The sequence below is a fragment of the Acinonyx jubatus genome, chromosome B4, assembly GCF_027475565.1.
Source record: "Acinonyx jubatus isolate Ajub_Pintada_27869175 chromosome B4, VMU_Ajub_asm_v1.0, whole genome shotgun sequence".
NCBI lineage: Eukaryota > Metazoa > Chordata > Mammalia > Carnivora > Felidae > Acinonyx > Acinonyx jubatus.
Window position 1 is genome coordinate 135,706,051 of NC_069387.1, and position 13,550 is coordinate 135,719,600.

A 13,550-nucleotide genomic window follows, 5' to 3' on the forward strand; every position below is an offset into this window, starting at 1 on the left:
GGTGCCTCCTGGGAGCGGTCCTGACTGCTCCGCTCAGGGGAACTCGCACTTTTCCTGTTTGCCTGAGTGCAAAGAGCGACAGCCCCACTCACCTCTCTTCCCCAGCCCGCCTGCCTCCCAGCTCTGGGCGTTGGGAAGTTCACCCAGATGTCTAATCCAGATCCTGACTGCTGTCTTCTAGCCTCGTCTTTCCTGTTCTGTCCTCAAGACAGAGCATTGCCCTCACCTCCTCCCCAGGACTAGCCTCAGCCATTCCCTTCCCGCACATCTCTGTACGGCCTTGGGCAACACCCCAGGGCCTCAGTTTCCCCTCATGAGAGGAGGGAGATGAGTTGGGTAGAAGGAAGACCCCAGAGGACACGAATTCCAATCCTGATTCTGCCTCTGCTGGCTGTGTGACCTTGGACAGAACACTCGATTCTCTGTGCCTAGGTTTTCCCATCTGCAAAATGGAGCCAGCGCTGACCCATGTGGGGAAGGGGTGAAGGTTGTGGTTACCTGTGAACCACACTCAGCATCTGGCACGGTGGGGGGGTGTTCAATATTCCACAGAGCTTCTCAGGACCCTAAGCCTGCTGGGGTGCAGGGACAGTCACAACAGTGACATCCCCGTCCATCAGGGTGAAAGCCGGAATGGAGAGTGAAGGAGAAGGCAGGAGCCCCAGCAAGCTTGCTGGGAAGGTGGGCATTATGGGAAGGAGGGGATGTGGGCCGGGGACGTGGGAAGAAAGGCCATCCCGGCCGGAGGGCACAGCTGAAGCGGAGGCTGGGCAGGGACAGGCGGCGATGTGGAGCGTGATAGGGAGCGCTGATAGGGGACCGGTGGCTTGCCCGCAGGGCAGGGGGCTTTGCGTGGAGGTGGGTGGAGATGGGCTGTAGTTGATGAGCCAGAGGATCAGGAAGGACTCCGAAGGCCACACCAAGGAGCAAACCTCTGTCTGCCAGGGCCACAGCCCCCTGCGAGCTCTGGCCACCAGATAGCAGCTGGGTGGACAGCCTGGGCAGCCCTGGGGGTGGGCAGTGGGGGAGATCCTGGGCTTGCTAAAGCCCTCGAGCAGAGTGTGGGCAAGGGCAGCCTTCGCGCAGAGGAGGGAGCCGGGCTTGGCCGGCACAGCTGCTCCCCCATACCCATTCTAGAGAGGAAAACCGAGGCTCAGAGCTGTGGAAGCACCTGCCCAAAGCCCTTTCCTGTCTCCCAGGCTCTCGGCCAGCAGCTGCCCTCGAGAACAGGCTGCCGCTCAGGGCGGGAGAGCCAAGTGAGGAGCCAGAGTCCCTAGAGGTCAAGGCCAGGCACGAGCCACCTCTGTTCCCAGGGCCCAGCCCAGCACCCAGCCTCTGGCACCACCGAACCAAGGGAACGAGCGAGAAAGAAATGAATGAATGGGTGGTAATGTCCCCACATCCTGTGGCAGAGCCCATGTGACTCGCTCCTGTTGGGTGACTCTGCCTTCCTGGAGCGCAGCGGGCAGGCAGGTCTGGAGAGCGAGCATCCCTGGTGAAGGTGGGGAGACAGGAAGCTTCGTGGCCAGCTAAGAGCAGTGTGGCCAGAGCCCAGGGGGCAGGGGTGTCACCCCGATGGTGATGAGCCACCGTGGTGGAGGGTGGGGGCTGCCTGTGGATGCTCCTGAAATCGCAGCCTCAGAGGCGGAGCCTCGGGCTGGGGGTCAGGTGGGCCCCCAGGCGGGCTGGGCGGTGTGGGCTCGACGCTTCGGGCAGGGCCCCTCGGAGGATGTGCCGGGCGGCCCTGGGAGGCCGGGGCTGGGGTTGAACCGTGGCCAAGAAGTAAGTACAGTCTGGGCACCGGGGCCGGGGCATTCTCGAAGCTCCTTCCTCATTCCTGGCCCTGTGGGAGTAGCCGGACCCCGGCGTTCCGAGGCAGCCACCACCGCGGATTTGCTTACCGTCTCGCAGGGAACCGGGGCCTCCTGCCAAACTAGCCAGCCCGGGGCCCGGGCCCCACGGGCCCCCCCAACCACTGAGTGCTGGCCTGGGCCCCCTCTTGCTCTCAGATGAGGACACTGAGGCCATATATCGAGTAGGGCCACCCTAGAAGCTGTCCACGCCCGAGTAGGAAGGAATGGGCTTGGGCTGCAAGTCCAGGGTGTTTTGCGTTGGTCTCCCGGCCTCCACACCCCACAGGAACACGTCCTTCTCAGAAAGCCCACCTGGTGGCCTCTCCACTGGGATCCGGGTCCAGGGCCAGGCTCCGTGGGTGCCCTGGCGGGCACAGCGTGGAAGGGGCTTGTTTGATCAGCGGTTCCGCCCGATGCCAGGCTGCTGGGACAGCGGGCAGCGGCCAAACCGGCCCCGCCGCATGCCTTCCGGCCCTCGGCAGGAATGCCATTCATCCCTCCGGTGCTCGCACGGTTACCGCAGTGTTGAGGCCCGGTGGCACCCGGGCCTCTAGGGAGAAGCAGCAGAGCCTGGTGGCCAGCCAGGGGCTGCCGGGGGCCTCGGGCCATCTGCCCACGACTGGAGAGGGTGAGGAGCACCCCATGGGGGGCACCTGAACCAAACCCCACCAGACACAACTGACGCATCCATAGGGGTCCTGAGGCCGGCCGGGGTCAGAAGAAGAAAGGACACACAGGGGGAGACACATGGGGCCAGGGCCTCCTGGCTGTGGGTCCTCCACTCCTAAGCACCCACCCCCCACCTCCGGTGTTCTCCTAAGAACAGCCCCCACCCAGATCCATGCGTTGGCTCTGGCACCAGACCAATGGCCTCCTGACCTCACATCCTGAGCCCAGACTGTCCAGAGAGGCCTCGGGTCTATGTCCGGCCACCACCAGTGGCCCTTGCTGGGTGTGGTGGCCCCAAAGGTGCCCGGAGGCCGGCGCGACTCAAGGCCTCGCTTGGGACCCGGGCAAAGGTGTGAGAATGGAGACACGTGGGCATCGTGCCAGCCCAGCCTGCAGAAAGGGGTAAGGAATCAGAAGGGTGGGGGCACCTGAGGGCCAGGGGGCTTAAGGCTCAGGGCCGGTTCTCAATGGACAGCACACGCATCCCCACCCCCCGGGGACAAGAGCTGCAGGGGCGTCGCACGGGCTCCACGCACACTCACTTCTGATTCCAGCTTTATTGGAGCTGGGCGCTCCCCTCCAGGGAAGGCAAGACACAGCCCGTCGGAAACCCAGCAGCTTGTCCCGAAGTGGGAGGCGCTACGGGGACAACGCAGTGCCCAGACCGCCACCGCCCCACGCGGGCCACGCCGACCCCCGTTCACCCAAGGGAAGGGTCGCTGCTGACAGTTAAGGAGGGCAGGGTCTCAGCGGAGGTGCCTGGACAGTGCGCGTGACTCAATGGCATCAGGAGGCCCCAAGAGTCTGTTTCAAGCAGGAGGAGGAGCCTGGCTCCGGGGAATGCTTGAGGCTGTCCCCTCCCTCCAGTACCCAGTGTAGGTCACAATAATTTAAAAGACATGATAGACACTTTAACGCTATATAACAATATAAGTTAACCAGGTTCCTTGGCAGAAGGTGCTGGGCCTGTGGACTCAGTGGTGTCCTGGGACCCGGGGAGGCGGGGCGGGGGAGGGGGTGCTGTGCAGGTCGGGGGCATTCACGGCAGCCAGGAAGTGCCCAGAACAGCAGCTAATGGCATGTCCTGGCACCATCAGGGGCACAACAGGGTGGACGCCAGGGCCCAGACAGTGTCACTCACCCCTGGCTAATGTCTCGCCCACTTGGCCGGGCAGCTGCCTGAGGACACATTTCCACAGGTTTCTACAAGTAAATACCCTATGTTTGGGTGGGGGAGGGCACAGGAGCAGTGGTGGGCACACCGGGAGCCAGCTGCACACCATCCTTGCTGGCAGGTTCACCTCCTCTGGGCTTCAGACTCCCCAGGGGAGGGTGGGAATGTTCGCAGAGGATGCATCGCCCCAAGTCCCAGGGTTTGGGCCCCTCCCCACCCTGCCCGTGGTTTAGAACCGAGCGGGACCCTTCTCGTCCTCCTCTCCCAGGTTTCAGGGAGAGTTGAACTTTAAGAGGAGGGTGTGCATGGGGGGACCCTGGGGGAGGTGTCTGGAGGGCAGCAGGTGGGGAGCTCTGGCCAAGTGTCCTCGTGGATCCAAGTTTTCTCAGCATTGGGATCAGGGCCAAAGGAGTAGGACTGGGCACGGGGCCACTAGAGAAATCCCAGCAGGCACCTCTGAGGGTGTAGGTCCCAGTGTGGCTGGCAGCAGGGGATGAGGGGAGCAGCCAGATTTCACAAAACATGGGGTCAGTCTCATGCCAACCTGGATGTCCCCAGAGTAGGTCTTCCAGGGTCAGGAGCCCTGGCCTGGGGGGTCAGGATGCCCAAGCCAAGGCAGGAGCCTCCACTCACGGCCTCGGGGCCTCTGGCTAATTCTTGAGCCATTCTGGGACTCAGTGTCCGCATCTGCCAAAGGCAGCACCGCCCCCCCCCCCCCGCCCGCCCCGAACCACCCCCACCCCACCAGCCTGCCACCAGCACACTGCTGTCCTAGGGTTTCAGCTGGCTCCAGGGGGGCAGGGGGCTCTGTAAACTGGGTGCCAGGCTGGAGGGGGGACCGGGAGGGTGACAGCATCGGGGAGGGAACACAGCACTCCTGGAACCTGACATAGGTGACACTTTGATTTGTTGGATGTGATTTTTTAAAAAGAAGGATCCCTGCCGGTGGCTCCCCTCAGAGGCCCCCTGGGGGCAGGGCCAGGAGAGCGCTGGGCATGGAGATGCTCCCTGGGGTCTAGAGAGGCAGGGACAGGGAGCAGAGGGCCACAAGGGAACGCACTAACACGGAGTACAGAGTTAGGACTGGCTATGCCTTAGTGCTAAGAATCCTTTTCTGATACTAAGAAAACATAAATAAAATGTGTCAGCATCTGCCCAGACCACCCGGGGGGGGGGGGGGGGGAAGCCCTGTGGCTGATGCGGCCAGGGAAAAAGTCCCGCGGGGAGGGGGCGGGGGTGGTCAGCCGGCATGGCACATCCATGTCCGTGCCACAAGGTGGGGGAGGGGGACACTCAGAGTCTTGTCGTCACTTCGCTTTCCAGGACGTGTGTCCTTGGGGTTCAATTCCCCAGAGAAAAGAACAAGAACAAGAATTCGCTGGGCGCCCCACCGGGGACACCGGTGCCATCGGCCTTGCCCTCTGGGCATCGCTCGACCACCGGAAGTGACGAGAAAGGCGGGAAGGAGCCCCTGAGGGCAGCGAGGGGGCGCCGGTGGGAGCAGCCCTCCCGCGCCCTGACCTCCCCGCCGCCCCCCACCCCGCAACCAGCAGGGCAGGGGGGGGCGGGGGCGCGCGCGTGCCGGCGGCGGCGGGGGCGCGCGCGCGCTCACTTGCAGGTGAAGACCTCGGTGCGCTCGCTGCAGGTGTTGCACTTGACAAAGCAGCACCAGTGGAACTTGCAGTTGCACTGCCACACCTTGGTGTACTGGTGGGTGTTGTAGCCACGGCCGCAGCACATGGTGTCGCAGCCGTCCGCGCCCGGCGACGTGCGGTTGCACAGGCGGCCCTGAGTGCCCACGCTGCCCGTGGCCGCGTCCTCCTCGCAGTAGTTGGGCGACTTCTCGATGTACACCAGGTCAGTCTCCATGGGCTTCTGGTAGCTGCGCAGCTGCTTGATACGCAGGAAGGTGGGCTGCCGCAGGCGGCTGGCCCGCACCACCTCCACCTGCACCGCGGCGTTGTACTTCTCCTTGAGCAGGTGGCCCACCTCGCGGAACTTGGGCAGCGTGGTCCAGCACGTCTTGGTGGTGCACGAGCCCGACACGCCGTGGCACTTGCACTCCAGCTTCATGCGCTCCTCCAGGACCTGCGGGCGACAGGGCGGGGCTCAGCGTGGGCGTGGCCGGGCCCGGGCGCCCCGCCCCCAGCCCCGCGGCACCTGCGGGCGACTGGGCGGGGCTTGGTGCGGGCGTGGCCGGGAGCCCCGCCCCCAGCCCTCCCGGACCTGCGGGCGACCTGGGGCGGGGGGGGGGCCAGTGTGCTCACCCGCAGGGCCTGGGCGTCCCCGCTCCCACTTGCCCCCGTCCTCCAGGGCTCCCCCACTTCCCGCTGTCCGACCACACCTAAGTGCCTCCCCTTCCTTCCTGAGCCTCCGTCTCCTCGTCCGTTTAATGGGGCTGCTGACCGTAGGTCCCTACTGCAGAGGACCTTATGAGGGTCCAGTGAGAGTGTCCAGAACGTGGCAGAACACGGCGGATGTCTATCAAACGTGGTTCACTAAATCCTCACAACCCTTCAGGTCAACGCGCGGAGGAGGAAGCCGAGGCTCAGCCGCGCGGCTTGCCGCGTGCAGGTCACAGGGCAGCAATGTGGCGAAGCTGGTATCGCACCCAGCCCGGCGGTGATCCAGGCCCAGCAACAGTAGGTGCTTATTAATTGCAGATCCCCACCCTTCCATCTCTCCACTCCCTGCCCTCATGCTTGGGGTAGGGCCTGGCACGTAGTTGGTGCTGAATAAATGGCTGGCTGTTCAACGAAAGCCTGGTGCCCGCACCCAGCTCTGCGCGTGTTTGCTGAAGGGCGGAGGGGGTGGACGAGCAGGAGGTGAGTGCACGGGTCAGCGAGGCCCAGGCGTGCCATCTGCTGGGAAGCCGGCCCCCGGCCGGTGTTGTTCTTTCTCCCCAGCTCCCCGAGGGCCCACAATGGGTGCAGGGTGTGTTTTCCTTGGGCCTCCCTCCGTGGTCCCGGAAGGCCGGTTCCCAGAGCCAGCCCTGACCCCAGGTACTCATTTACCTGGATCGAAAGGACCCTGCCAGCCGGCCTGATTAAAGATGGGGAATCATTAGCTGCTGCCCCACCGTTGCAGAAGGGCCATTTGTCAGCTGTCCGGGCTCTGGTGGCCTCACTTCAGCAGCCCAGCCCTGAAGGAACTTGGCCACTCTCTCTGCTTCCTGGGCCGGAACCCCAGCCCTGGCCCAGACCAGGGGACCCATAGCGAATGAATGAATGAATGAATGAATGAATGAATGAATAAATGAATGAAAGAAACATCCCACAGGGCCAGCTACCATCCCATTTTCCCCACCCTGGCTACCTGGGGCTCTGGTCCTCAGCAAGGACCTAGGGGCTCCCAGCCCGGTGTGGGAGGGAAGAGGAAGCCAACACAAACGGGCGCTCTGAGAGCCTACCCCTGCCGTGGTAAGAGGGCTTCCTGGAGGAGGGGTGCCTGCATGGGGTGTGGATGCAGGAGCAGAAGCTCTTTAGGCAGAGGGGAAGGTCTTCCCGGAACGGGCAGCGCAAGGTCTGCAGAGGAAAAGCTCAGCCCACGTGAGCATCATGTGGGTGCTGGGTAGGCCCTGAGGCTGGTGTCTAGGACCTGGGGGTGGGTGGGATTCCCTCCTGTGGATGATGTCTGGGGGCTGGAGGCCCGGGAGGCTGGGAGGAGGAGGGGGCTAGGGGGAGGGGGAGGCTGATGTCCTACCGGGGGAGGGCTGAGTGGGGGAGGGCCCCAGCACCCGGGGGAAGGAATATTCAGAACTGGAATTGCGGGACAAGGGGTGTCTGGGTTGAGGGCACGAACCGGAAGTCAGCTCTGGGGGTCTAGGTGAAGGGCGGGTTGCCCCCCACCAAGGGAACGCATGTCTGGACCTCCTGCCTGTCTCCTACCCTTCTCTCCACACTTCTGTTCATCCTGGCCAGACCTCTCTTTCCCCTCCCTCACCCTTACCCCATGCTCATTTTTGCCTCAATCCTCCCCCACTAACCTGCCCCTCTCTTGCCCTGGCCACACCGCCCTGCCACGTATGCCCCTCGGCCTAAGAGTGGCCAGATGGATGCCTCTCTCAGAGTCCCCAGCCTGGAGGGCAGTGCCCCCTACCCCGGGCTGCTGGCCCAGGAGATGCCTCCTGAGGCCGTGATGGCCTGAGACCTGGCAGGGGTATCCAGGCCAGCTGGACCAGCCTCATTGCTGCAGCCTGCGGGACAGCTGCCCCCTCCCTCCCCCTGCCCCCCCGCCCATCTCCCCATCCTCTTCAAGGCCAGGCAGCCCAGCCTCCACCGCCTGCCCTCCTGCCCACCCGCCCAGGCACGTTCGGACCCTGCACGGCCAGGCCGGTGACGGTGGGCAGATGGAGCCGATTGGGCAGCTGTTTGCAAAGCAAGGAGATGCATCCTCGCTTGGCTGGGTCCCCGGGGCCTGAGCCTCTCCTGGGAAGTGATCACAGGATTCAAGAATGTGCCGTTTCCGTCTCCAGTGGCCTCAAGATAAGAGTGACAGCAATGGTGGCGCCAGCCCTGCTGCCCCAGGAGACCACCTGGGAGGGTGCGGGGTGACCTGGCCTCGCCCAGACGAGCGGGGCCTCGGTTTCCCCGGACCCAGGCCGTGTGGCGGGCCAAGCTGGTGTTCTTTCTGCAATAAGGGTGCGGCCTGTGCTCCGGGAACAGCTGTGGCCAGGTTTTGCCGGGGGGGGGGGGGGGGGGGGGAGTCCCGGCATCCTAGAGGAGGCGATTCACACTCCACTCCGGCAATAGCCGCGGGCAGGCGGCTCTGAGCCTGGGGCCACAGAGGGACGTGACACATTTGTTTCTGGGCCCTCACTGGTGGCCTGACCCTCCGTGGGCCTGCGAGGCCCCGGGGGACGAGGCCCACATCTGCTTCGCCCTCTGACCTGGGCGTAGGCATCAGGTGAAGCTGTCTGCTCAGTGCCCGGGCCGTGAAGGAGAGGGGTGGCCACACGGTCCGGCCAGCCTGGGGGCCTGGCGTGGCCGGCAGCTTCCCAGCTGGGGACTTCGCAGAAGTCACCCGTCCCTGGACCTGGGTTTTCACCCAGAGGATGGGAAGGACGTGCCCCCTGGGGCACGACCTAGATGAGGTCGGGTAGGGGCTGCGCCCAGCTGACGGGGGTCCTGCCCCAGCTCCCGGTGCCATCACTGACTTCAGACCTCCGTCGCCCACGAGAGGAGTCCAAAGCCATCCTGATAACAGTGCCCAGGACTGGCCCACTGAGGATGTGGTGAACTGAATAGTGTCTCCCCGAAATTTACGTCCACTCAGAACCTCAGTATGTGACCTATTTCCTTATTTGGAAAATAGGTCTTTCCAGGTGTAATTAAGGCTCGAGATGAGGCCATCCTGGACCAGGGTGGGCCCTAACTCCGAGGACACATGTCCTTGTAAGGGACAGAAGGGAAAAAACAGACCCAGAGGTTGGGGACCATGTGCAGAGGGGGGCAGCCGGATAAGGAGGCCACAAGCTGAGGAGCGCCTGGGGCCGCAGGGAGAGGCAGGCAGGGTCCTACTCCAGAGCCATCACGGGGAACGGTGGCCCTGCTGGCACCTGGATTTAGGACTTCCGGCTCTAGAACTAGGAGAATAAATCTCTGTCGCTCTGAGCCACCCAGGCCATGGGACTTCGTGTGGTACCAGTCAGCTTGTTTCCCACCCGCCTTGCTGACCTCTGGGGCCCTGAGCAAGTGGGAGGGGGCGGGGTGGCCTGGACAAACTAGGGTGGGGACCAGGGCACCCCAGCACTGGGGGGGGGGGGACCTGTGAAGATCCAGACCCAGTTGTGGAAGCCTCAAAAGCTACAGCTCCCCCTCACTGCCACCCCCAAGCTCCGTGCTAGCGGGAGCAGGAGGATCCCCGCCCCCCAGGGTCACGGCCTTTGCCAAAGGCTCAGACCACACGTGTGCTCCCCAGCTCAGGGTCGGGGGCTGTTGGGAGGGCAGTGGGGGAGGGGCACAAGGTTCGCTGTGTCCGCTGCGCAGACGAGCAGACCGAGGCCGAGGAAGACTCACAGCAGTCAGGGGCAGCACCGGCCGGCACCAGAATCCTGGAAGCTGAGCCCTGTGGAGACCTTCCCTGTGACCGCCCTGCCCTGCTGGGCCCTCCCCTCCTACTCCTCATCTCAGTTTACGGCTTCACGGTTCAAGACCCCACGCGCTGACCTGCCTCCACCCAGGCCCCCTGGCCCTCAGGCTGCTGGGATCACTGTCTCAGGGACCTGTCCCACGGCACCTGTCGCCCAGAGGCCAGAATCGGCCTGGCCCTCGTGGCCCTGCACAAGGGGCCCGTCCCACACGCCGCCACCCTAAGCTGGCCCAGAGGCCTCACTGCCCCGCAGCTGTGACCGGAATCCCACCCCCACGTCCCGGCCCTGGTCGTGCTGGTCCCTGTGCCTGGAGTGCCCTTCCCTGCATCTCTGCTGCTTATTCGGACGCTTCTCCACCAAGCACTAACCAGGGCCCAGGCCTCCGGGGACCCCAGTATCTCTGTTGCCCACCTGGGGCCTCACTGTCCTCGTGCAGAAAAGGGGGATGGTGAGACCTTCCTCCCAGGGCTGTTGGAAAGCCCTTCCTCGGGACCTAAGAGGAACCTCCTCCTCCAGGGAGCCCTCCCCATGCCTCTAGGTAAACGAACCTTGCCTGCCTCTGAGGCCTGCCATGGCACAGGTGGGGATGTGTCCGTGCCTGAAGGATGGAGCCTCCGCGCCGTGTGTGAGCTCCTTGGAGGCAAAGACTGTGTCCCTCTTTCCTTCATTCGTCCACCCGTGCACTCATTGGACGCCAAGCTAATAACCACGTCTACAAGATCAAGTCAGTCCCTGGGCCTGGCATTCAAGGCCTGCTCCGGGCAGCCGGCCCCTGCTCCCAGTGCCACCTCCCTCTGCCTGTGCTCTTTTCTGGCCTGCTGGGACAGCACCTCCTCCAGAGAGCTTCTGTTCCCCCCCTGCCCCCGCCCCGTCTCCAAGCTCTCACTGCTCCTGGATCTGTCCTCTGCACCCCTGAGTGGACCCACTTGGCAGCACGGGGGCTCCCATGACCACGGCCACTCTTACTCCTTGTCTCCCGTGCCCAGCCTAGCTAATGCCAGGCACAAAGAAGGGGCAGGGAATGTTCGTCGAGTGAGTGAGCGAGCGGCTGGTGGCCTTAGCTGTGGTCCCCACGGCAGAGGGCGGGCAAGTCTGTCCCCGTGCCTGCAGAGACCCGCAGGCCCTGGTGCCCCGGGTGCAGCCCCTGGGGCCGGGGAACCAGACCTGGAGAGGCGTTCCGCTCGGCTGGCGCTCTATCTCGGGCCATCTTGCCGCCATGGTGGCCGCTCCTCCCGGCCCAGTATCTGGGGCCCTCATCTCCCTGAGGCGGGGCCGGGCTCACCCTGACTTCTGCCCCAGTGTGGCCCTGCCTGAACGTCCTCCATGATTGCCCCACACCGCTGCACCCGCCCCCTGTGTGAAGCTGGCTGCTCCTCAAGACCTCCCAACTTGCAGTCTCCACCCTTCCTCAGGCTGCTCTCTCAGGGCAATCTGAGCCAAAGGCCACCTCCTCCGGGAAGCGTTCCTGGTGTGCCGGTACGACCCCTCTGGGACCCGGGCGGGGACATGGGACTGTGGCCCCCACGCTGGGCCCTGGTCCCGGCCCTGCCATCCCCCAGCTGCTGGCCACGCGCACATCACTTCCTGACTCCCAGCCTCAGTCTTCCTACCTCCGAAATGGGAACAGTAAGGCCTCTGGGAGGATCAGAGGGGCCGACCAGGCCCAGCGCCACCCACCACACACCTTTGGGGTTCAGATCCCCAAGGACCCCCTCCACCCCACCCCAGGAGAGGCTCAGGGCCCGGGGTGGGGGCGGGGAGCCCTGGTGAGGCGGCAGCCACCCCGCCCGCCCCCTCCCCGGACGCGCCCGCCCTACCTTCCTGCCGGCCTCGTTGTTGTGCAGGTTCATGAGGCGCCGCGCGTTTTTCTTGATCTCACGGGCGTCCACGAAGCGCCGGGAGAAGTCGATGCCGTAGCGCACGTCGGCGGAGCAGCCGCCCCACTTCCAGCCCTCCGCCTGGTTGTAGTAGCCCTGCTTCTCTCGGTCGCACCCGCAGTTGCTCAGGTTCCCCTGGCTGCAGGCGGCCGTGACCGCGTGGGCCACCCCGGCCGCGGTGATGGCGTAGGTGAAGGCGGCCTCCCGGCTCCCTGCGGGGGTGGGGGGATGGGGTGCGTGCGGTGAGGCCCCGGGCGCGCGACTCCGGCCGCCCTGGCCTCTGCGCTCGCCCTCTCTGAGTTCCGGGCTCAGCAAAGGGGGGCGGGCGGAACCCCTCCAGCAGGGCTGTGGTGAGGACAGTGGCAGGCACGTGGCCGCGGCCCTGCCACCCGCACTCGAGACCACTGTCACCTCCTTTCCCGGTCCCAAGGGCCCCAACCCTGGGCGAGGGCAGGGGCGGGCTCTGGGAGGGGGCACTGGGGACTGTGCCCCGCCCCTTCCACTCGGCCAGCCTCCCAGCACCCACCCCCCACCCTATTCCAGGCTCTTTGCTGCTGCCTCCGTGTCTTTGACCACCCCCTGTCCCCCCATCACCAGGCCCCGGCTTCCTGGGGCTCTCCTCTCTCTCAACACCCCTGCCTGGCTCAGATGCCCCCCTGAACTGCCCAGACTTTGGGTGCCCGTCCTCCTTGCCTCCCCCACCCCCAGCCACCAGCGAGGGGGCCCACAGTGCACCTCTACCCTGCACCCTCACTGGGTCTCCTCTGCCCGAGCAGGAAAGGCCCTCAGTCCGAGCCCAGCTGGCTTCCCCATCCCCCTTTTTTCGTCCCCTGCCCAAAACAACGTCTCTTTCCTTCCGGAAAGAGCTGCTCCTGTGCTCCTGGGGTTTCCTGGTCTTTTCAGGCGAATGTCCTTGCCCTCCTTGTCCAAAGCCTCATGATTTTCCAAGACCAGTTCCAATGCCTCTTCTTCCAGGTAGCCTTTCCAGACTGCCAGCCAGAAGGGGGCCTGGGCTACCTACCGCCCCCAGTCACGGATCTGACTCTCATTGCACCTGATGCTGTCTACCCAGTTAGCCCTGTAGCTGAGCCGTCCTGGCTCCACGGGGGCCCACAGCCCCCTGGATGGAAGGGTCCAGAGCCAATTCATCTTTCTTTTCCACAGGCTCCGGCTGGGCCCTGGGCATCCCGCCATCCTGGCCCGGCCTCTCCTGCCCCTGAGCCCCGAGGCTCTCTGCAGGCCACGGCCCGGTCTGTGAGGTCCTCAGCAGCTGGCACTGTGGGCCTGGAGCTCGGTGACGCCCCTGTAGTTGCACAGAGCCTGTGCCTGTGATCGGAAAGGCCCCTCAGAGTGCCTGACCGCTGTCCCTGCGAGTGGGGGCTAGAGTGATGGCCCCAGAGAGTCGAAGGTCAAGTCCTTTCCGTGAACATCCACTAAGCACCACCCTGCATGCCAGCTGTGTGATCAGCCTTGAATGTGTGTTCTGGGGTCCCCTCCTCACCTACAGCCTGCTGGGGGGAAGCTCGCCTCGGTGGGCTTCCTGTTCCCTGGGGGTCCTCCCATCTGGGCTGAGGACCTGTTGGTCTTAGAGACCCAGTGCCGAGGAAGCTTTGGTCGACCTCTGCCACCAAGGAGGAGGCACAGCTTCCTGAAAACGTCCGTCCTCTGAGAAGAGCTAAGGGAGGGTGGCGTTGGGCAAGACCGAGGTCTGCAAAGGACACAGGGCCGCCTCTGCCTTCCCGTCCAGCCCCTGCTCCTCTCCGGGCCCTTCCTGCCCACACTGCTCCCCCCACCACACCTGCCACCACCTGGGACCTGCCAACCAGCGGCATAGGGCACTGTCCCCAGCACCACTCCTGTGGGAAGCATCTGTCAGCACAGTTGCC

At 64.6% G+C, this 13,550-nt stretch overlaps 1 protein-coding gene across 5 annotated transcripts in view; it reads right to left on the bottom strand.

Annotated features, from left to right (window-relative positions):
* Positions 1-3,064: 3,064 nt before the first annotated feature.
* The window catches only part of WNT7B (Wnt family member 7B), a 48,967-nt gene continuing 38,481 nt past the window's right edge, over positions 3,065-13,550 (bottom strand). For all 5 annotated transcript variants that reach the window (XM_027070455.2, XM_027070453.2, XM_027070454.2 and 2 more), the window contains exons 3-4: positions 11,605-11,876; positions 3,065-5,784 (exon numbers count right to left, since the gene is read on the bottom strand). In XM_027070455.2, the coding sequence (XP_026926256.1) occupies positions 5,305-5,784; positions 11,605-11,876 (752 nt within the window). In that variant the 3' untranslated portion in view covers positions 3,065-5,304. The remainder of the gene's footprint in view (positions 5,785-11,604; positions 11,877-13,550) is intronic.